A 21,902-nucleotide genomic window follows, 5' to 3' on the forward strand; every position below is an offset into this window, starting at 1 on the left:
AAAAACAACATAACTATTAAAGGAAAAGATTTTTTAAAAAATCTTAATTTTATTTCTTTGAATTTTAGTTGCTTTAAGTAGAACAACGATCTTAAAAAATATAAGCCTAGATCTATATCTCCGGTCAAGTTTTTATATTATTTAGAAGTTGACGACGAGAGTTATCTTCCATGACATAAAATCATGCCTTCTTTCACTTTCGTTGCGAAGTGAGTGTGTACTACTAGATTTCTAGATCTAGATCTAGATCTAGATCTATATCTAGCCTAGTAGTAGATCTACCTGGTACGAAGGTGTGACTCTGAGGGGAATTATTTCTGAGTATATTATAATACATGTTAAGATAACAGGCACCAGATAATGTTTTGGCCTGTCGTAATGTTACCTAGAAGCTAGGGACGAGGAGACTAGGGTGCTTTTTCGGTAGTCCCCCCCCCCCCCCCCCCTCATTTGTCTCATTTGAGCCTAGAATCTAGATCTAGACTAGATTTCTAGATCTAGATCTAGATTAGATCTAAATAGATCTACATCGAGATAGTATTTTCACACATCAATAAGTCGATAACTATTTGATTTGCGGCAAAAATGAAGGCCATATTTCGTGTTCAGCATGCAAAAAAATACGGCGCTTTTTCGGTAGTTCCCACCCCGCAATTGTTATTCACGGGTTTTGGCCCCAAGAGTAGGGGGGTTTCAGGGGGGCTTGCCCCCCTGACCTAACAAAAATAGGAAGGGGGGTTTCAGGGGGGCATGCCCCCCTGAATTTTACCACAATTTAATGTTTTGCTGTTGTTAGGTTTGATATCTTAGCTCACCGCGAATCAAACGTATAGATCTAGATCTAGATGTAGGTCAGGCTCAAATAAGGGGGGTGGGAACTACCGAAAAAGCACCAAAAATACTACTTGATTAGAAAAGAAGTATATAGTCTAAAACGTGAACATGAGACGGGTGCAAAAGGAAAAAAGAACCCCAAAGATCGTGTAGAGAATCTTTGATGGCATGACGCTTTGGTTCAATGTTTTTCCAGGAATACCGGAAAACCGGCGGGGGAAATGTATGCCAAAATCCGAGAGCAACGCACTCACGCAAAAGCTGAACATCTTCTCAGTGGTGCCGAGTTTAGTTTTAGAAAAGGAAGAGGGTGCATTGATGCAATCTTTGCACTCCGACAACTGTGTAAGAGAGCACTGGAATACGACGAAGATCTCCCTTCTCATATTTGTGGATTAGAAAAAGGGCTATTCTCACCCCGGGTGAGAATAAAAATACGATCGACCTCTCACCCCGGTTGAGACTTGCCAGCGTTGGCTTTTCTCACCCGGCGTGAAACAAGACCCGTTTTTCCTAATTTCTGAGTACTGTGCTAAAAAAACAACTTATTTGGTCGTGTATACAAAGATGCTGTGGCTATTTCACTTTTTGAATCAAGCCGAACTACGCGGGTCGCCATTTTGTTTTGCCCGGAAGTTCTCGCTACTCCTCTCTCTCTTTCTCTCTCTCTCTCTCTGTGGCCTAGAGGTTAAGGTGTTGGCCTCTCATTCAAAGGTCCCGGGTTCGATTCCGGGTAGCGACCAAAAAATTTTCTTCTCTAAAATTGTCTTCTTTCACATCCTTTCCTGATCTCTAGCAATGTTCTGTTGTCTGCTTTCATTTCCACTTTCTGCCCCCACCCCCTCACCCCCTTTGCCCCCTCCTCTGAGCTCCTGACTCTTTCTGCAGCCTTTCTACTGCTACTCCCTGGCTCCTCCTAACTGCTGTCTTTCTGCCACACCCCTGATCTTCTGGTAGGAAAGATCTACACCTCTAGCCTTCTTGGACAAGGGCGAAAAATCTCGGAGGGCCCGTGTGCAAGTTGCGCACGTTAAAGATCCCTTGGTGGTCTTAAAATCGATTAGAGTAGGCTTCGGCCGCCACCCGGGCAAAATTCAAAATTTCCTACCAACGAAAAAGTATTAGGTGTGTCCCGCGCGCTCATATGACCTTATGCAGTTGCGAGCGCCGTAAAACCCTATACTAAACAAAACAAACAAACATCTCTCTGTGTCTCTCTCTCTCTCTCTCTCTCTCTCTTTCTTTCTGAATTATACTGTCTATCGGTGTAGATGATCAAATTGACAAAAACAAAGAAGAAAATAATGTTATAGCGCAAAAGTAAATGAATTTGGTCGTCTACAAAGATGTTACTGCTATTTCACTTTTCGAATCGAGCCGAACTACATGAGTAGCCTTTTTGTTTTCCCCGGAAGTTCTCGCTACTCCTCTCTCTCTCTCTTTCTCTCTCTCTCTCTCTCCTTTCTCCCCCCCTCTCTCTCTCTCTCTCTCGCTGCCCAGCAGACAAAATCGCATGCTTTCAACACAAGAGCGCTGGAACGTTTGTTCATGGTGAACGCTACACTGGTTGGCTTATCACAGTGAACACACCCCCGGTGAGAATAGCCAAAAGGCCTTTGGTCGAGTAAACAATCTATGGAAGATCCCTGAGCAGTACGACATCAAGGGACGACTGCTAGACAGTCAGGGCTATCTATGTCAACAGCAGAAGCGCAGTCCGCACTACCAGTGGAATATCGGACTGGTTTCCAGTAACATCTGGAGTCAGGCAGAGCTGCAATCTGTCCCCCCTGCTCTTCGTGATCTACATGGATGAGATTACTAAGTGTGATTGCGAGGCAGAAAACACTGTACTTGCCCTCTGGCGTCAACTTACGAACAGGAAAATATGTTGGCTTCAGTGTGGTGGTGACTCGTCTGTGCTGGCCGGCTCATATTTCGTCGTTGGGCCCTCGGAAGTCACTTTGCCGGCAGCTACGAACCGTCAGCCACTTTTGTCTCTAGTACCGAGACGGAAAAAATTGGCTCGTAGAAAATTCCAGCTTCGCCTTTATACTAATGTTTCAGCGCCACTAGTGTCTCAGGCCCGTAACTTTCAATATTTGATTACTCCAATAACACAATCTAGCCCCAGAGGCGCTCAATGAACTCATGTTTGCAGACGACCTGGCAATGATGAACAACAAGACTCAACTACAGGAGCATATATATGACATGAACCAACTAAACGTGAGCTGCGAGAAATATGACATGAAGATCAGTGTTAGCAAGACCGAGGTCATGACAATTAGCAGGAGACCAGACAAAGGGGATATCAATATCAATGGATCCCTAATAAAAGAAAGCAGGGAATTCAAATACTTTGGCAGCATTTTCACAACAAATGGAAAATTAGATAGAGAAATAGAGACTTGATGCCAGAAAGCCGATGCAGTCAGCTATCAACTCGCCCCTCTCCCGAAACATCCCAATATCCCCATGAGCACCAAGGCAAAACTCATCAGCGCCTTTTTCCTACCAACACTCACTTATCAGTGCCTGACATGGTCCTTAACAAAAGTCCTAGAGAGGAAGCTGGTCACATGCGAGATGAAATGTTTAAGAAGAGCGACTGACAAGACAAGAAGAGACAAAATAAAAAAATGAAATCATAAAGAACAGACGCCTGCATCTCCCCGCGACACCCACTGGCACAAGCGGAAGAATAAGGTAAAGTTAAGAAAGTACCGGTAAAATGATATGATGCGGTCCTCTGATGATGCTGCTGCTTATCTCTTTTGTGCGTTGTTTATCGCGCCCGGGGGAGGGTGGGGTAATCTTCCGGCTTCCGGCGTCTTTACAACAATTTCCGCACCCGTTATTGTCTTTGCATTTACCATGTTTCAATTTCAAGCTTCACTGCCAGAATTTCGAAATGTTATTAACATACCGGAAACCTTGTAACCAATCAGAAGAGCATGGCTGACGGGCTGCAGTTAGCCGCATGTGTGAAATTTTACCTTGCGAAATACATCGATATATGGATAATACGTCAAGCCACTGACCCAATGTGTCGTTCCATGCACTATCTCCAAAGATTCTCTACTACACGATCTTTGGACACGGTATCTCCAAGGCCTTCTAAAAATATTCTGGTATCTCAGGATGTGATGACAGTAGCCACATGTTCACTGGCCTGCACCAAGAAGACAGGGTCATGTCCGTCCACTCTTTTTTATTCTCCATCTTCAAATTGGTGGTGGAGAGATAGTCCCTCAAAAATGTCAATTCAGCTTGTGTTCAATTATATTTCTTCCTTTTTGTATGCAAATCAAAGCAAATTTACTCTGTAAAATTTCAACAACGGATGTTCTTTCGTTAAAAACAATTGAAAAATAAAATTCAATTCATACAATCGATCAATCCTTCATTTACTCTTTTTGAGAGTGTCAGTGATAACTTACATCATGCTGGGCACAGTTGAGGCGGGGTGGACCGGTGACAAACTGGCATGCTTCCCACCCGAAAAACTGCGCTCGGTTTTTGGACTTGAACTTTAGTTGTAGTCACTTGTACTTTTGTGTTGGTGTAGAACAGTTATGTAGTTGGCTGATCTTAATAAAGTAGGCCTACACTGATGATTTAGGCACTATTCGTTGATACTTTAGACTTATTGATTACTGATCCCATAATCCAGGAGGATCCTAGGGTCGCTGTGTGATAAAGAGCCTCGTCAGATGTCGCCACTTTTCCCAATTTTTTTGCGCTGTCCATTCCGCAATGTTGTCGGCCCACCTCTTTCTTTGCCTTCCTCCCTTGCACAGTTCCCTGAAAAACGATCTTGGATAGGCCACGTGATCTCGTTACATGACCATACCAATTCATTTTTCTTCGCATCACAGTAGACAAAAGTCTAAATAGTGACTCATATGTTGTTTCACTCTACACTACTGCACACTTCCTCATTTGTGACGTGGTTATTGTATGAGATGCCAAAGAGTCGTCTAAAGCATCTCATTTTGGCTGCTTGGATCTTCCTCTGAAGCTCTGCTGTGAAGATCCATGATTTGCAAGTGTGTAGAAGGATGGAGATGACGAGGGAATAGAGTAGTTTGATTTTGGAATTGACTGAAACGTGGCGATCTTTCCATATATTGGTCTTAGTTTTGTAAGACTTAAAAGTTAAATGTCTAGCAAGATCCCCAAAGAGACAATTGATTGTTTATTGTTGTAAAAGACAGGTGGCTATTAATCTAGATGGAATCTGAGCTAGATCAGTTTATCATATATTTGGATTCAGTATTATTTTACTCCTAGACCCGACCTGCCTCACTCTCAGATATTCTAAAGCACTTTTCTTGTTAATTTTTATCTGCCTTACACAAATTTTGACTTTATTATATTATATCCCCAGCAAATTATTAGTAAATGAAATGTATGAATTATTTTATAAACATATATTACAAATAGGACCAATTGCACTGTAATATTTGACTTCGTTTTTAACTACGTGAGGGTTTCCCCCAACCTAAAAAATTCAGGGGGGTGAGGGTGTGTGTTTCACTAGGTATTTCACCATAATTTGATGTTTTGCAAGTGGGTTTGATTTTTTCTTGAAAACAATTGATTTTGAGGGTTTTAGTGGCCATTTATGCGTGTTCTACAGCAAAAATATTGCAGTTTAGCCTCTGAAACAGTGCCTGCGTGCGGGTCAAAAAGTAAAAAATTACCATGAATTCTTATGTGGTTTGTGTTGTGTGTCACTCAAGGCTACAAGTTCCAAAAGAGCTTTTTACAGAGGAAATGCTGCCGTGCCAACAGACCCAACATACACCTCCAGAAGTAGTCATTCAAGAAAAAAAAAGAAACAACAAAATATGAGATTCCCTTACAGAAGCCGATGGCTACTGTTACTGTTAGATATGCCACACTCACAGTTATGTCCATGTCTGCATACACATCTACTGAAATCAGCAGCAGTGTGATTACTTCTATCTACTGGCTGTCGCAAGGTGTGGACTGCGGTAGTGTGCTCAGTTCATTGGACACTCACTTGTCATAGGGTAAGGGCTTCATAAGTCATTGAGTATGTCTCGTCTCCTGTTTTGTAGGCTGAGTAGTGCCTAGCCAGGAAAAAGCCTAGCCGCTTCTTTGCATTGATTGAACATACACACTTAGTGTGAGAATGTGTTGGGGAAAAACTTTTCACTAATTGACCGCTGACTGTGAGCAGGTTTTAAGACTGACCGTGGCCGTATTGGAGAGGGACTGCTATGTATAAAGATAGGAAAAACGCAAGGATTTCACGGAACAGTGGCCATTAGTACAGGTGATTGCTATGGAGAGGTGACCACTAAAGCAGGTTTAGCTGTAGTCATTTGTGGTTTATGCCCCTATCAACACAATTTAGATTGTGCAAGAGGCTGGCTGCTTCAACCCTGCCTGACAGGCTAGGCTAAACGTGTTATGACATGACCCACGGTGATCACAAATGTCTCTTCTTCTACTATGCAAGCTAGATGTGTAAATTTTCATCAAAAGTATGATTTTTTAAAATAGATAAGCTTTAAGATGATACTACAAATTACGGTACTTTATTTCAGGAACTGTTCTAATCAGAATGGCTGCAAATTCTGGAAGTATTGACTTGGTGTCATCAGATATTGCTCGGCATCCTTGCTGTAGCCATGGTAAGCTATCAGTAGTCCCTGATAAAATTAAAGATGATTACTGCTATTGTAGTATGAAATTTCATAATTGCATCCAGCTGTCCTCAATATGTTCAGTAGTATTTGACACAAGTTCTCCCGCTTAGCTCTTTCAAATATATGGGGAAAACACACATTTTAAAGCAAGACTGGAAAACTTCTGGCACTAATTTTGTTAATTTATTATTCAGCTTAGGCATTCCCTTTTCTCAGAAAGAGGTTAGTTGTTTCTTCTTTATAATAATGAAACTTTAATGAAGTCTTGGACCATGGAAGAATTGATTTGGTTTTTGTAACTAGTTTTGATGTAGATCAAGATATTTCCAGACATGGATTAGCTTAAAATAAAGTTTTCCTTTTGTATGAAGCATGAAGTTGAATGTTTGCTTAAACCCCTGTTTGGAACACATTATTTGTAAATCCAGTTGTGTATCACAGTGCAGCAAAAAAAAAAGGGGGACAGTGTCCTTGTCTTGTTGATTAGCCTCCTTGATTATCTTGGTAACTAAAATATTTAGACTATGTCTAAAGTAGACTGGCTTTGTATTTCTGTACTTTAGAAATGGCGTGTTCTAATTAGAATATCTTAATTGGAATTGTCTTTAATGGAGTGTTCCTGTTTTTTTTTGATGTGCTTTATTAAATGCACTGTCTGTTGTAAAATGTTTTTATTTGTCCTCTTTCAGGTCCTACACTTTTATTTGAGCGCTTTGACCAGTCCCGAGGAAAATCACGTCAGTTTTATGCTTGTTCTGCATTCAGAGATAGAAAAGCTTGCAGTTTTTTCCAGTGGGCTGATACAGACATGGTGGCTGATGAAGCCGCCACAGATACTTGTTCAGTTAAAACAGCTCATTGGCAGTCAAGAAAAAGGTTGTTTATTTTTTTAAACTTAAATTTTTATGCTCAATAGGATTTAATTTTAAAAGAAAATAGGTTTGTGAGAATAGTTATTTTGAATCAGGTTTTTAAAGTGTTTGAAGTACAATAGATTTACTGTTTTAATCCCCCCCCAAAATCCCACTGTATGGACCAACAGTTTTTATAACACGTCGGTACCGGCCTTGGTAGTGTAAGAGATCTATAGTTCGAGGGATACGTGAACAGTGTTGTGGTATCGGCTGTGTCAGAGAATCAAATCAAGGGAAGCAACTAATATTGCAACTCTTGGGGCAAAACAATAGATGGATTACCTCCTTTCAGTTGTCTGCAGGCGGAAGGCGACAATGCATAACCAACAACGCGATGACAAAACAATGTAGCCCTACCCTGCCTCTCCCACCAAGCATGCAGTCCTTTGCGAAGAGGGGTAGGGCGGCCGATCATGTGATTCACAACTCTTCCTCTCACCTTCTCTACACAGCTAGCTAGGCCTAGAGCCTAGGCACTCATGTCGAACAGCACGCTAAAAATAGTACTACAAGCTGCTTCTGTAGACAAAAAAAAATTATAATATAATATAATTATTTTGTCTCAAGTGCACCTCAAAGGACATTGACTTCAGACGTCTGCGGCAGCATAATTAGTTTGACTATGACAATTCCATGTTTGTGTTCGCGAGCGACGCATAATTTTCTTTCGAAGATAAAGAAGGAAAAAAAAGGAGGAACCCTAGCACAGTTTGGCGGATATGTGATTTTGAATCTTCAAAATGTGCAATCAGTTCCAACATTTTGTAAAACTTTTAAAAAAAAGTTGTTTAGCCTAGGGAAAGTAAGATTATGAAACAGAAAGGCAGAAACAATGCTAATGCATCACACTTATACAAAAATAAAAGCTATATATGTTAAGTTTTGTTACAATAATTACTTAAAATTGATCACTTTACACTCTGAAGAGATATTCTATTGATTGATCATAGTTCTGTCATTTCATTTTGATAGATTTTTAAACTGTCATTCACTGCTGAAACAATCCATTATCTTGACCAAAAGGCTTTTTTGTTCAGGTGCAAATATTCTTTCTTTTTTTTTTTGGTCAGATATCATCGATTCAGAAAGTTGCCAAGGAAGGACAGACATGTTTGCTGCACCTGTGGGCTACTCCTGCTAGATGATGAACTCTCATTGCACGAGTCTCAAGGACATGTGGTCAAAAAGAAAGTTGGTTTGAAGCAACTACGGCAATCGTCAGCTATGTTCTCACCACTGGATGACAATAAAACATTTGCAGTAAGGTTTGCCGTAGCATGTGCTTTTGTAGACTTTTTGATAGTTTTCCATGGTCTTGTAGTACTGAAGGTGAACTGTCAAATACCTGTTGTTTTGGGGGGTTTTTTTTTGGGGGGGGGGGGGGTTGTCCAGAACAGCTCTTGAAAGTGTTCACATCTTTTTTTAAATACTGCTACGAAACATTACGAAGAATGAATTGTTTTCTTGTCTATTCTCACTATATGAAGAACGTTTATTGTGGGTCTGCAACCCAAACTGTAAGAAGCACAAACGAGGAAAACTTACCTTCTTTTTATAATGTTATGGTAGTGTCTTGGAAAAATGACTGGGACTTTTCTGGACAGTTATAGTCAGCACAGTAATTATTGTGGAAGCTGCCTGCCTCATGTTGACGCTAAGGCCCCAATGAGTTAAATGTTTGCAATTTTTTCAAGATTTGAGTCTGGAACCCTTCACCTTTGAGTCAGCAATTCACCACTTAACACTATATGTCTGTGAATAAGTGTTTGAAAAGTATTGCTTGTGTAGTGTTAATCTGGTATTATCGATATTTCTTCTCTCTCAGCAATATCTGTTCTCAAAGAAATCTGTGGACTTTGTTCTGGAAACTCTAGACCAGCTGGGCTTTAGTCATGTTCTTTGTGTTGGAACTCCAAGGTAAGGAATCTTTCTCTTTTGACAACTTGTTAAATAGATGTGATTGTTATTTAAACTTACATTAGAACCGATCATTGTTTTTTGCAAGAAAAATGAGTACCGGTAACTCATATTGTTTTTTTCACTCCTTTTACTAGATGGATCACAACAACCACTCAGCCTGTAAAGCTCACTCAGAATTTCTATTTTTTTGTTTGTTACAGAGATGAGATATATTTTGTCTTTTATGATATCTTGAATGTTAAGTATACTGCCACCGCTGACTCCATGTCTTGATTTGATATAAATTATCGTCAACTTTTAAAGAATAATTTGAGATTATATTTCGTCTTCGAGTCAGTTTGGCTGGGATTGATAAAATGATCTTCTTCGTTTGTGTCCCCAACTTGAATGGTGGTCAGCATGAACGGTTTGGGAGGAGGTACAAATAATTGTTTATGTCACGTATTACTGATGAAGTCTTACTTTGTGCCTGATGTCTTCGTTAGCCTCAGATTTTGCCTTGTCATTTTCAGAGTTCATGAAGCGATTCAATGTAATCAGAAAAGAGGAAACTTGTCTCTCAAATCAATGCTATTGGATCTTGATGACAGATATGTAAGTGGTTTGATGTTGTAATCAGTCTAGCTGAATGACATATATGGAAGAAATATGTGCTAATTGAACATACAGGTACCATTTAGGGGAAGTAAAACATGTCAGGTATGACAGGATTTATTTCTCTTGCTTACTTTTCAAAAGTAAGACTTAAAAGTTGGTTTGGTGTGTGCTGTCGTCATGAATGTGCAGAAGTCAGTCCCATTTATTCAAGTACCTAATCCAATATTGAATTTCAGAAACTGTTCTGTGAACATTTGTAAAAACAAAGAAGCCTAGGGGGGCTCTCATGGCCTAGTAGTTAAGGTGTTGGCCTCTCGTTCAAAGGTCCGGGGTTCGAATCTGGGTAGTGACCGAAAAATTTTATTTTCTAAAATTGTCTCCTTTTACCTCCTTTCCTGCTCTCTAGCAATGTTCTGTTGTCTGCTTTTGTTTCCTCTTTCTGCCCCCCCCCCCCTCCTCCTTTGCACCCTCCTCTGGGCTCCTGACTCTTTCTGCACCCTTTCTACTGCTACTCCTTGGCTCCTTCTTACTGCTGTCGTTCTACCACACCCCTGCCCCGATCTTCTGGTAGGAAAGATCTACACTTAGCTTTCTCGGACAAGGGCGAAAAATGTCGGAGGGCCCGTTTGCAAGTTGCACACGTTAAAGATCCCTTGGTGGTCTAAAATCGATAAGAGTGGGCTTTGGCTGCCACCCTTGCAAAATTCAAAATTTTCTACCAACTGAAAAAGTTTAATGTGTCCCGCGCGCTCATATGACCTTATGCAGTTGCGAGCGCCGTAAAGCACTTACCCCCCAAAAAAGAAGGGAAAAAAGAAGCCTAGCCAGCCTCTTCTTGAATGGGTGTTAAATTTAAGTAGTAGATCAGTTAGATTAAATTTTCTCTTTGAGTTTTGAAAGAAAAAGACAATGTCTTTCTGAAGAATTGAAAAGAAATATGTTTTAAGATGCTTTGCACCATATAACAGTGCTAATTCTGACTCTAATATTATTTTATTTTCATCTTTTGTATTTTTTACAGGGACAGATATATCCACCTTCAAAGTTTGCAAAATACAACATGTTCAACCATCATTTCTTTGAGGAGGATGGTCTCAAAATGACCTCAGAGTTTTTATGTCAGGGAAAAGACAAAATTGTTTTGATCACTGATCCACCATTTGGTGGTATGGTGGATGCCCTTGCTGCAGCATTTCAGAAGTTGTCAGATATGTGGAGAGAGAAGACGCTACAAAGCTCTGAGAGTACTCCTTCAAGCATTGATGGTAGGTCACTGGAAAACTGTGCCCCATGACTGTGATGTGTGAGGTTGTACAGCTAGAGTACTCCACCCATCTGGCAGATGTAAAATTTTTATGGACCACCTTTGCCAGTCAATGGAAAAAAAGAACAAGTAAATAAACATGTCATAACATAACTGTGCATATTGGGATGCAATTAAATTGAAAATCCTTTCTGTTTGTAGCAAAATGGTACACATGACTTTGTAGCTCCGACATGATTAATGCTTTTGGGGGAAGGTACGAACAGTAAGGCGTGACCACTGGTGATTGTATATCTACTGGGGGGTCGTCTTGTACCATGGAGCTTTTGTCCCCCCTCCAACGTGGGAGGCCGCGACTCCTAGCATAGTGGGAATCTTTGTCTTGAAGAGGGGATGGACTATAACTACTATGAGCATTAAAACCTCGCCAGTCTTGGTTTGATCCACACGGAGATCAGTCATGTTCGTTTTATTCCCGTCCTTAGTTTAGGACCCGGGGTTTAAGCTGAACAGTGTCTTGCTCCAGTCTGTGCCTACTCGGCACCAGTTTCATTTGTTTGTCTGTTTTTATTTTGCACGTCTCCGCACCAGTATCAAGTATTTGTGAATTATTTTGTGCTTATTGAAGCACCTGTGCAGTGGACCTGAAAGTTTTATTGTTTGTTAGAGCTCCTATTTCTCAAGTCGATTATAATATCGTGCTCTCTGTTGCCGGCCACGTTTTGAGTTTTTTTTGGTTCCAGTTCTTCTATGAAGTCCACAGACAAATGATATCAAGATTTATGAACAATACAATTTGAACTTTAAACCCAGTGATATCAAGATTAATGAACAAGACAATTTGAACTGTAAACCCAGTGACCTCCAGAGTAATGAACAATACAATGAATCCTGACCTGTGCATGTACTATCATTTAAGATCTACTACGCCAGCCTACTGTTAGAATCTACTGTGTGTGTGTGTGTCACAGCCAAGAAACATTGCAGAGTGCACGTCAATTTTCCTTTTGTTTAATGAAAAGCAGTGTCAGTCTTTATAAGTTTAAGGTAAGGGTACCCTACCAGTTACTAGGCCTACAACGTGTTACTGGTACAATAGCAGCTTGATTTAATATTGATAGTATTAGAAATATTGTTCTTATTTTTGTTTCTCACCACAGGCGATCACCGTCTTGGATGTACGCATGCTATAATCTGTAATCGAGTGTGTCCGCATTGATTTATTGTCCAGCTATGTAATTGCTGAAAGTTAATGCCTATACTCGGTCGTATTCTTCCTTGCACAACCTTTCTTTTTCTATTAGTTAGAGCCACCACCTTGCGAGTCCCAATACAGTTCTTCATTTTAATTAAACTACATTCTATTTGTTTAGCAGGTGCCTTGTTAGACTTGTAAGACTTGTGCGCATATTTGTCTACCGTAAGGTTACAAACTAGTGATTCAAAAAATGGCTTGAACAGCTACTTTGTGACACTGTTGTTACAACCGAAAATAGGCTTCTTAGATGAAAGGAGAGGCATTTCTAACTTTCTGATCATGAGTTGTTTTTGTGTTTTGTTTTTTTGGGTATATCATTGTCCTTGAGATATTTTCTCATTCTGATTGCTATTTGGGAGTCTTTAATGAAACAATTAAGCAGTGGGTGGTTGGCGGGTGCTCTGGTTTGATTTTCTTCTTCTTTCCTATCAAACATCTGTCGTCCTTATCTCCCGTCTTTCTATTTTGTGTTTGTTACTCTCTTTGTAACTCCTCTAATCTTAGGCCCTTATATGACCTTATTGTGTTGCAAGTGCTGTAGAACACTTACTAAAACTAAACAGTTAAGCATATAAGTACTGTACTTGTTACAGTTTCTGACTTTTTGGGTAACAAATGCCCCTATCGTTTGCTAAAACGGTACTTTACGACATGACCAAGGAAACAAGAGTGAAGACGAAATGCTTTGATATGTGACTTCTTTACTTTTGGTGCTTTTCAGGGAAGTGTATGCCTATCATCTGGTTCTTCCCATACTTTATGGAAAACAGAATTGTGTCACAGCTTCCTGGGATGGTCATGTTGGATTACAAGGTAATTATTTCTTAAAGAGATCTTTGCTGGTTACTGAGAAGCATTTTGTTGGGCCCAACTGTTTAGACAGTTGGCTGTCTGGTGATATTATATTTCTTTAATTTGTGTAATTCTATGAAGAACATTTATTGCTTCTTGGACAATGGTACTGATATTGGTCTAAAATATATGTTTGTTTCATCAATTTCTTCATAACGTTTTAAACAGTCTCATGGACTTGAAATTGAAGTGTCAGTAATGATTTGGCCATACCGTCAAAGACATGTGATATGGCTTTTTGTCTGATCATCTCGATACAGATGTTTAAAAAGTGACAGAATGTTTATGTTGAGCTAAGCCAACTATTTACAGGCCATTAAATGGTTTCAAAGCTGTCTGTAGATAATGTAAGTATTATAGGCTTTTATTGGGTCTGTAAGTTACTTCATTGATTCTTTCATATGTTTCTTTTAAGGTAAAAGATTCCACGTCTTTCCTTTTCTTTCTATGCAGGTTGACTATGAAAATCATGCTCTGTACAAGAATGACCTCAAGCAGAAGGGGTCACCTGTTAGAATATTCACCAACATACCCCAGGCTATGTTTGTTTTACCTGCAGAGGAGGGGTACTGGTAAGGCTTTTCTGTTTCCATTTTGACTTAAAAATTTTTAAAATTCTGTTTTGGAAATTTGTTGACTGGCCTCTTGAAACTGATTTAGGAATTGACATTTTAAATGCTTTTTGAGATGTGTCATAATAACTTGTAATTCAAATCATTTTGTTTTATGGAGGAATTAGTTTTGAGATTGTGTATCTTCATGTACTAATGTGAAATTATCCCTTTTATTTCCCACAGACTGAAAGTCTGCTGGTAATGCATGCTGTATTTGAAATAGTAAATGGTTTGGAGGATTTTACTTGATGCGCATTCGAAGTCCATTTACTTTTTTCACTGTGGCAAAAAGCTCAATGTATTTAAGTACACCAGGTCTTTCATCCATTACATTGAAATATCAGATTCTATTTGTTCATGAGTCTCCATCACTTCTGTCAGTGGTAGGAGTGCCATGTATCTCCGTCAGAGTTGATTGTTTTATTCTCAGCGGAGTTCTACAACATTTTGTTTGCTTCCTTTAGATGGCAAACCTTAGTGATGTAGATATATGTGGCCTACCTCTTCTTCTTCTGCTCTCAACTTTGCTTTACGAACTGTCATTATTAGATTTGCTTTTATGCTTCTGTTTTCATGATCAACATATAAAATCTCAATCTGCTTATCAATTTCAGATAACATTTGTCTTTGTGCTGAGACTTAATCATGAATATTTTGGTTTGGTTTTCTGTCTGATCATTTTACTCTTAGATGATGCCTATGGCTTTACATTTTAGCTAAAACCTTAATTAATTTTGATGGTTTCCAATGTTTAATGTGTCCAAGCTTCCGACCACCAAGCCATTACAGATGAGATTAGTGTATATCAGATTAAGTGTCAAGTTAAGTTGTTAATCATTTTCAGTTATGGAAGCCTTCAGTCTTTTTATGAGAATGATTCATTTAGCTTTCTACTTTTGGTTTATTGACAGGTATTGCTCAAAATGCAATAGATACTCATCCAAAGAAAATTGGCACTGTTCTGATTGTGGAGCCTGTACTTCAAAAGTATGTAAACTAGGACTCGTTAATACTTTAAGAATAATTATGTTGAAATTAACCCTGTGAATCTGAACTCATGTTTGAGCATGTTTGCCTTTTCTTTCTGTGCCCTGAACACATGCCTCAGCATATAGTATTGTTTGTCTTGCAGTTGACCCGAAGGAGCCCATGTGCACAAGTCATGTGGGCTCAGAGAGGGCAAGGTTAAAAGAATATGTTCAGGTGTCCTTTGCTCAAAGTATGGAGCTATAATTTGGAAGAGTACAGGTGGAAATGCATCGCTGTACCCGAACAATGAGTTAAAGAAGAAATTATATTTTTCCTTGTAATGTCTGTATCGTAATTCTTTATTTTTATGAACATTATACTGTGCCTTAATAACTTTTCTACCTGTTTATACGTACTCAATCTTTTATTAATAGGAAAATTATGTGAGTTTAGTATGAAGCAGATGCTTTGATTGTTTTAACCGAAATTGTTATACATTCAAATCCCGTGGTACCGCCTACCTTGGGATGAGCATGAAGTCGGCCACACAACGGATCTGTCTGTACAGTGAGGTTTTCATGTCCTCTGTTAGCCGAGGGTACGAGGTGGTGAGGTTCAGTTAACACACTTGAGCCTCTTCCCGTGTAGTGTATTTACCGGGATGCCCTGCTGGGCCACTTGCCGATTCCCATGTATTTACAGGATGCATTTTATGGATTGATGTGGTGCTTTTTGGTTACAGGTTATGGAAAGTGGCATGCCAACAGTTTACTTAATTGTTTTGTTTTGTTACAAATTTGGTGAAGTTATGTGCGATACTTTTTTAGCTTTAGCTAAGTCAGTCACCCCTGCAATGGGATAGATGATTTTATTACAAATTGGCTGCAAAAAAACAACATTGCGTAACCCCAAGACATTGCCATTTCAAAATATTGATAAAATTCAAACTAATCAGACAAATGAGACGCAGTTTTCTTTTTTTTGTGAGAGCATTTCTTTGTCTTTTGTTGCATTTAAAAAATTATGATAGCTTTCACAGTCAGTGTCAGGCTGCAATGGTTGTTGGGTGGAAAATAGCTCAGGCTCAAGTGAGTTCAAGTTCTTCCAGTTTTTATTCCTATTAATTTTTTACACTGCCTAAAATAATGGCATTTTCATAATCAGCACCTCAAATTTTGTCAGAAGCATGTTGGGAGCGAAATTTGGTGCTGAATTATAAGGTTATGTTTTAATTTAATAGTTCTCCTCTACATTACACAAGAAAATCTATTGTGTTCGCTTGTGACACAATACGTCACTGTTGATCTATTCATATTGCCTGAAATCTGCAAGGCAAGGGTGAGGAGGTGGGATGGGCAGGGAGGGAGCAAATCATCAGCGAAAAGCGTTTAATCTTGACTGAGGCCTAGCTTGCAGAGACTTGTGTGTGAAACTTCCCCAACTCAAAAGATGCACTAAATTCCCTGAGTAGAAGAGAACAAGTCATGATCTTTCGCCTGCGAACACAACACATCCCACTAAATTTCTACCTTTATAGGATCCGCAAGGATACCCCACCTGACTCCCCGTTATGCGACTGCCAGGATGAAACAGTACCACACCTCCTCTTTAACTGCCCTGCACTTTGCGACCTGCGTAGCACCTACCTACGTGCCTCCCCAGACATCGGAAATACTCTATACAAGGACAAAGCACAGCTGATTAAAACCTGTAAATTCTTTGCCATATCGACAGACCGAAGGGCTAGAACCCAAATGGCCACTGGATCCGAAAAGTAAAAGTAAAGTAAAGTGTGTGAAACTTCATCTAAGTCAAGCAACCACTGAGTGGATGTGCCATGGGCCATCTATAGCCTAGTGTGCACTGTATAGCCTAGTGTGTACTGTGTACTTCTGGCGGCCAGTTCGCTGGCGGTACAGTGGGGTAAATTTGCAGTAGTTTAATATGAACTGTACAACTGAGACAGTTGGCGGATGGCGGTGTAAAGGCGCAAAGACTATGTTTATACAGGGGATTCTTTTCATATATTGGCAAAACCTGGCGGTAAGTGGGGCTGGTGATACGGGGGGGGGGGGGGGGGGTGTGTTGTACAATCTATGTTTCAAATATTACTTTTTCCCCCTCCTTGATCTCATTTTGAATGGATTTAACTGTCTGTTGCCACAGTCTGCTTGTGGGTTAGGGTTTTTTCCCACCTTTCATTTTGCATCTTACTAACAACAGGCCATGACATACTTTATGCAAAAGTTTATACTGTTGATTGAAGGGCCACTGCTGGTTGGTCCAACTTCTTAACTACCTCTCTGTTGTTTAGTCTGTCTGTTGCACTTTTCCCTAAAACTATAAGTATTGTTTTGATATGCTTCTCTTGGCTCAAACAAACAAAAGCAAATGTTTTTCTTTTCTATTTCATTATATATGTTTTTCTTTTATTTCTTTTAGGATGGAACTACATATGTTCATTGTGATGCGTGTTTGAGGTGTGTGAAGCCATCTCGTGTTCATTGCTACACTTGTCAGATATGTGACCTGAAAGATCACGTGTGTGGGAAAAAGCACATGTTTGGTGAGTTGTTATTCAAATGGGGGAAATATATTTGTTTTGTGACATCCAAGGCTGACTTTTTTTTTATTTGTTACACACTTCTGCCTTGAACTCTTACTGAGCACATGCCACCAGAAAGCTGTCTCTATGTGTCACAGTTCTGGGCTAGTTTTACCTGCTGTCTCCAGGAATATCCTGTCCCCTTTGTACATCAATGACAAACTTTCTTACTGTATCTTATGTTGATCTGATATCAACCAATTGCTTTTGTATGACCTGAACGTGGTGTGCTCTCCTACTTCTAAATACAGACTTCAACATACGTTAAGGACCACCTTGACAGACAGCCCTCATTTTTCTTTAAAATCCGGAAAAAAAGAAAGCAAGGAATGTTTCAAAATTTTTTTCTCTGAAAGTGTAAATGGATTACCAATGCGTACTGCAGAGTTTCTAAAGTGGCAAAACCATCACGTGCAGCATGGAAATCCTCTGGGAATTTTAGCCAAATTTACTATTTTTTGTCAACTTATGTACCTCACCACAGACGTTCCTCAGTTAAAATTTCTGGTGCACATCATAAATGGATGTGCGGTCTCGAACTGTACTCACTTTGGTGGCAGTATATGTCACCGTTTGCGCAAAATTCAGTATCGCATCAACATGCCATCAAGACGAAAGCTTTGAGACTTTGATCATGCCAGAGCTATGGCATAGCTGCAAGATGGAGTTGGACCTGGGAAGTTGCCAGAATGCTTGCAGTGTTACACTATTTCGTTGTCTGCCTGAGGCAGAGCCATCAAGCCACTGGATCAGTCCAAGAAGGCCCACGTGCAGGTCCACCCAGGAAGACCACTCAGAGTGTTTGCAGGTGGTCCTTAACTTATGTTGAAGTCTGTAGATGCTGATGAAGTCTATGTCTCGCCAACATTGCTTCAGAACTTTGTGGTATTTTTAGTGACGTAGAAGACATTACAATTATGACTATATTTGTGTTCTCCGGGTATCGTTTCATGAGTAGTCAAAAAGCAACAAAATAATGCCAACATATTTGTATTTTTCAGTCTTTGAAAAGTGTTGTTTTGGTTGTTTCTATTGGAATTGGTTATTTTATTTGAACTGAGACCGAGAAGTGACTGTTCACTTTAGTGAAAATACCACAAATAGCAATATTAAGGATTCAAATCATAGTGACATTCTATCAGGTCTGTAAATACCAAACCAGTCTCACCCTAAAACACTCAGAATTTGCCAGATTTCAGTGTCCACATTTTCCCACCTTACACCCTGCTATTAAAACTAACCCCCCTTTTCTCAATACAAGAGTGTGAGTCACTCCTAGCTCTTAAAAACATACTGCGTACAATCATTACTACTTTGAGAGGTAATTTTATATATATCCTTATTTTTTGTTTCTTACCTTCAGGCTGTCACATATGTGGTGATCTCAGCCACAAACGAAGGGACTGCCCACAGAAGACAGATAAAGGAGGCTTTCAAAGAGGTGGTAAAATGTGAGTTTTCTTCGATGACAAGAAATTGAGAAGTTTAAGGTTTTAGCTCGGACTGCTTTTTTTTCATTCCTTGTATAAATGGCTGATACTGACATGTTATCTGGACGTATTAACTATTTTTAGTAGTCTAGAGCCCATGTATATTACATTATCTAGGCTATTTGTCTTAAAAAGAGTATGTCCTGGGATTTTAAATATTTTTTATGTTATTCTCTCATTTTGTTTTTCTTGGTTTCTTTATATATATTTTTTCTAAATGAGAAGAGAAAATACAAGTTTGTTATCTGAAATTGGTCAGGCTTTTTTCCTATGTTGCCTTTGATAGCAGAATAAGTTTTTTTGATTGCAATTTTGATTAATTAAAGAAGCTAAAATAACTGTATGCTGATGAAGTTCTGAAACTAGTGACTTTAATTGAAATGTAGAAATGCATGGTTCAATCTGTTTTTTTCTTAAAACTGTAATTATTGTCTGGGCCCTGTAGAGATTTGGGTAACATGAAATTTTATCTTTCTTTCATTTTCAGTTCATGCAAAAGGAAATTTCACTCCTCTGGAAAAGTTAAAGAGAAAGCAAAAAAGACAAAAATTGTATGATGTTGTGAGTCGGCCTTCAGAGACTGGATGTCAAGAGAACAAGGTCTCCTCCCACTGTTTTGTGCTCAAACTCAAGGAGTTCTTTGCAGCAGTCTGACTAGAGTAAAGATATTTATTCATTACTTAAACACTTTAACCTATTATCGAATAAAAATATAATAAGAAAGCTTTGTAATTACCGTGGACAAGTGACCAGTCAAATTTTCACTTTGGGATATTTTGATCGACCAAATTCTCCAAACCACTGCCGTTTTCAAACTTTGCTGCCTATCGAGACCATCTTTGTTGTGAACATGGGATTCATGCCAGTGCGTCAAGGGAGTTTGGTTTCTGTTTGGAAAATGAAACAAGACCTGACTGAGTTATATTTACTTTATAAGGAAAGTGGCCGCATAGTTTGGCCGGTTGCAAATAGTGCCTTTACTCTAGATGATGATAAACTGCACTCTTGTCATTTTGGTTTGTGAAATTATCTATCCTTTCCCTCCCCCCCCCCCCTCCTTTCTTCCACGCTATTTTATTAAAGTAGATCTTTTTTTTTTTTTCTGGTGTAAGAAATTATTTCGAACAATTGTTATGTGGAAGTTCTTACCTGTTTGTGGTTACTTATGACTCAATAATGGCTATTTAGTGCAGGAAAAAGCAAGGTAGACACACAGAAACAACAGAGGAAAAGAAAAGAAGTGGTGCCCTCCAAGAACCAACGCTTAAGCTTTGATAGAGATAGTTTTAAGTTGCTATACTTTGTGGTCTTGTGTAAGTTAGCCTACCAGGTCAATAGCGTTTATCTGCTAAATTATGTTTTGAAAAATTAGAATTTTACCTGACACATGAATATGTTTTATTGTATGTACGTATGTGTTTAGGGGACAGTATGTCTGACTTTGTTGAGCATGTGTTTTGTGAGGGCTTGGTTAACTTAAGCATACAGGTGTTTATAGTGAAACTGGCATGGCTGTATAATAAAAAAGTCCAGTCCGACCTTCAAGTTTGTTGAGTCCAAGTGTTTGTGATAAGAAAAATGTGATTTAAGTGAGCGTTTTTTAATCAATGATGATGGGGGTCATCTGATCTGATCATGTCACAGTGTTGATACAAACGGAGAATACTTGTTGGGCCCAAAGCTACTTGCTTATATTCCTAGCATGCTCTAGATAATGGCTTATGTTGAAAATTTAGATGGTGCTGCAAAATACACCGTACTTTGCCAAAGTGCACTTTACTTTACTTTGACTTTTTCATCCCCTGTTGCTGTTAAGCGTCAAAGGGTGATGCAGTTTTCTATGGTAGGCCAGCTCCGCAGCTCTTTCAGTTGTGATACTATGTTTTCTCAGGGTTTCTTTGACACCCTCCCTCAATCCACCTTTTGCGTGACCTTCCTCTTCTTTTATAGCCTGAGTGCTTGGTGTTGTAGGTTCTCGAGGCTGGCTCGCCAGGTGGCCAAACCATTTTATTCTCTATCTTTCTATGAATTGCAGCCTGAAGTCAGTGCCAATAGCTGCTCTTACTTCTTCATTTCTCTGCCTGTCTCGTCTTGTGATGTTAAGGGTTTTGCGGAGCCATTTCATTTCGCATGCAGTGGTTTTGCTTTCTCTTTCATAGGTTTTACTTAAAGTTAATGTCCAGGTCTAGCACTGGTAGCATAATGTTGGTATGAATATATGGAAGCGATAAGCTGTCTCTTTGTGTCCATGGAGATTGCCAAAGTGTATCCTGTGTAAAAAAGCAGCTTTGTTCAAATGTGTGCCTGTGTCATGTGATGTATCTTTTGCCAAACAAGTTGTGTTGCAGTGTGTGGGGACTTGCTTTCAAGTTTGATTCCAACAGTGACTTTGTGGAGGCCAAGTTTGCTAATTTGTGTGTTCCTGAAATACTGATTATTTTGTTGATTTTAAAGAAAATTAAAACAGGGAATCGTTCTTCTTTTGTTGAGTCAGATTTTTTTGTTGAATCTAACTTAGTTGTATCTGTGTTTCATTGTGTTTATTGACTTTCACTACAGGTTTCTCTGATTTCATTTGATGCTTGGGACCATAAAATTACTTTAGGATTCTTATCAACTTGACAATGTTGAAACAGGACAGCACTGTTTTAGTGACTTCAAGTATTAGAATAAGCAATACAACTAATAATTTGTACACATATGCACTGACTCAGTGAGGGTAATTCCTTTGCCAGGGAAATAGGGTCACACAGTAGATTAGAATGACAGACTAATGAAACCAATATGACATATGAAGTTGTGTCAGAACTCCCATTATTTGAAAGTCCTCTCCTGTTGATGATATCCCTAGTAGTAGTAGGCCTACTTTGTGAGTTTGTTTCTACAGTCTAGCACGCACAT

At 39.3% G+C, this 21,902-nt stretch overlaps 1 protein-coding gene across 5 annotated transcripts; it reads left to right on the forward strand.

Moving 5' to 3' along the window:
- The first annotated feature begins 111 nt into the window (after window positions 1-111).
- On the forward strand, window positions 112-20,543 carry LOC101845307 (rRNA N6-adenosine-methyltransferase ZCCHC4). 5 transcript variants are annotated; one of them, XM_005094087.3, is made up of 13 exons: window positions 112-209; window positions 6,417-6,503; window positions 7,208-7,394; window positions 8,503-8,692; window positions 9,258-9,349; window positions 9,865-9,946; window positions 10,971-11,214; window positions 13,193-13,284; window positions 13,777-13,895; window positions 14,849-14,924; window positions 17,349-17,472; window positions 18,875-18,962; window positions 19,489-20,543. In XM_005094087.3, the coding sequence occupies exons 2-13, from the start codon at window positions 6,434-6,436 to the stop codon at window positions 19,556-19,558; spliced, it is 1,434 nt and encodes a 477-aa protein (XP_005094144.1). In that variant the 5' UTR covers window positions 112-209; window positions 6,417-6,433; the 3' UTR covers window positions 19,559-20,543. The 5 variants fall into 5 exon arrangements, with proteins under 5 accessions (XP_005094144.1, XP_005094145.1, XP_005094146.1 ...); XM_005094088.3 differs by lacking the exon at window positions 112-209 and adding an exon at window positions 237-293; XM_005094089.3 differs by lacking the exon at window positions 112-209 and adding an exon at window positions 245-285.
- Window positions 20,544-21,902: the final 1,359 nt, after the last annotated feature.

This window comes from Aplysia californica, unplaced genomic scaffold (genome assembly GCF_000002075.1).
Source record: "Aplysia californica isolate F4 #8 unplaced genomic scaffold, AplCal3.0 scaffold00075, whole genome shotgun sequence".
Taxonomy (NCBI): domain Eukaryota; kingdom Metazoa; phylum Mollusca; class Gastropoda; order Aplysiida; family Aplysiidae; genus Aplysia; species Aplysia californica.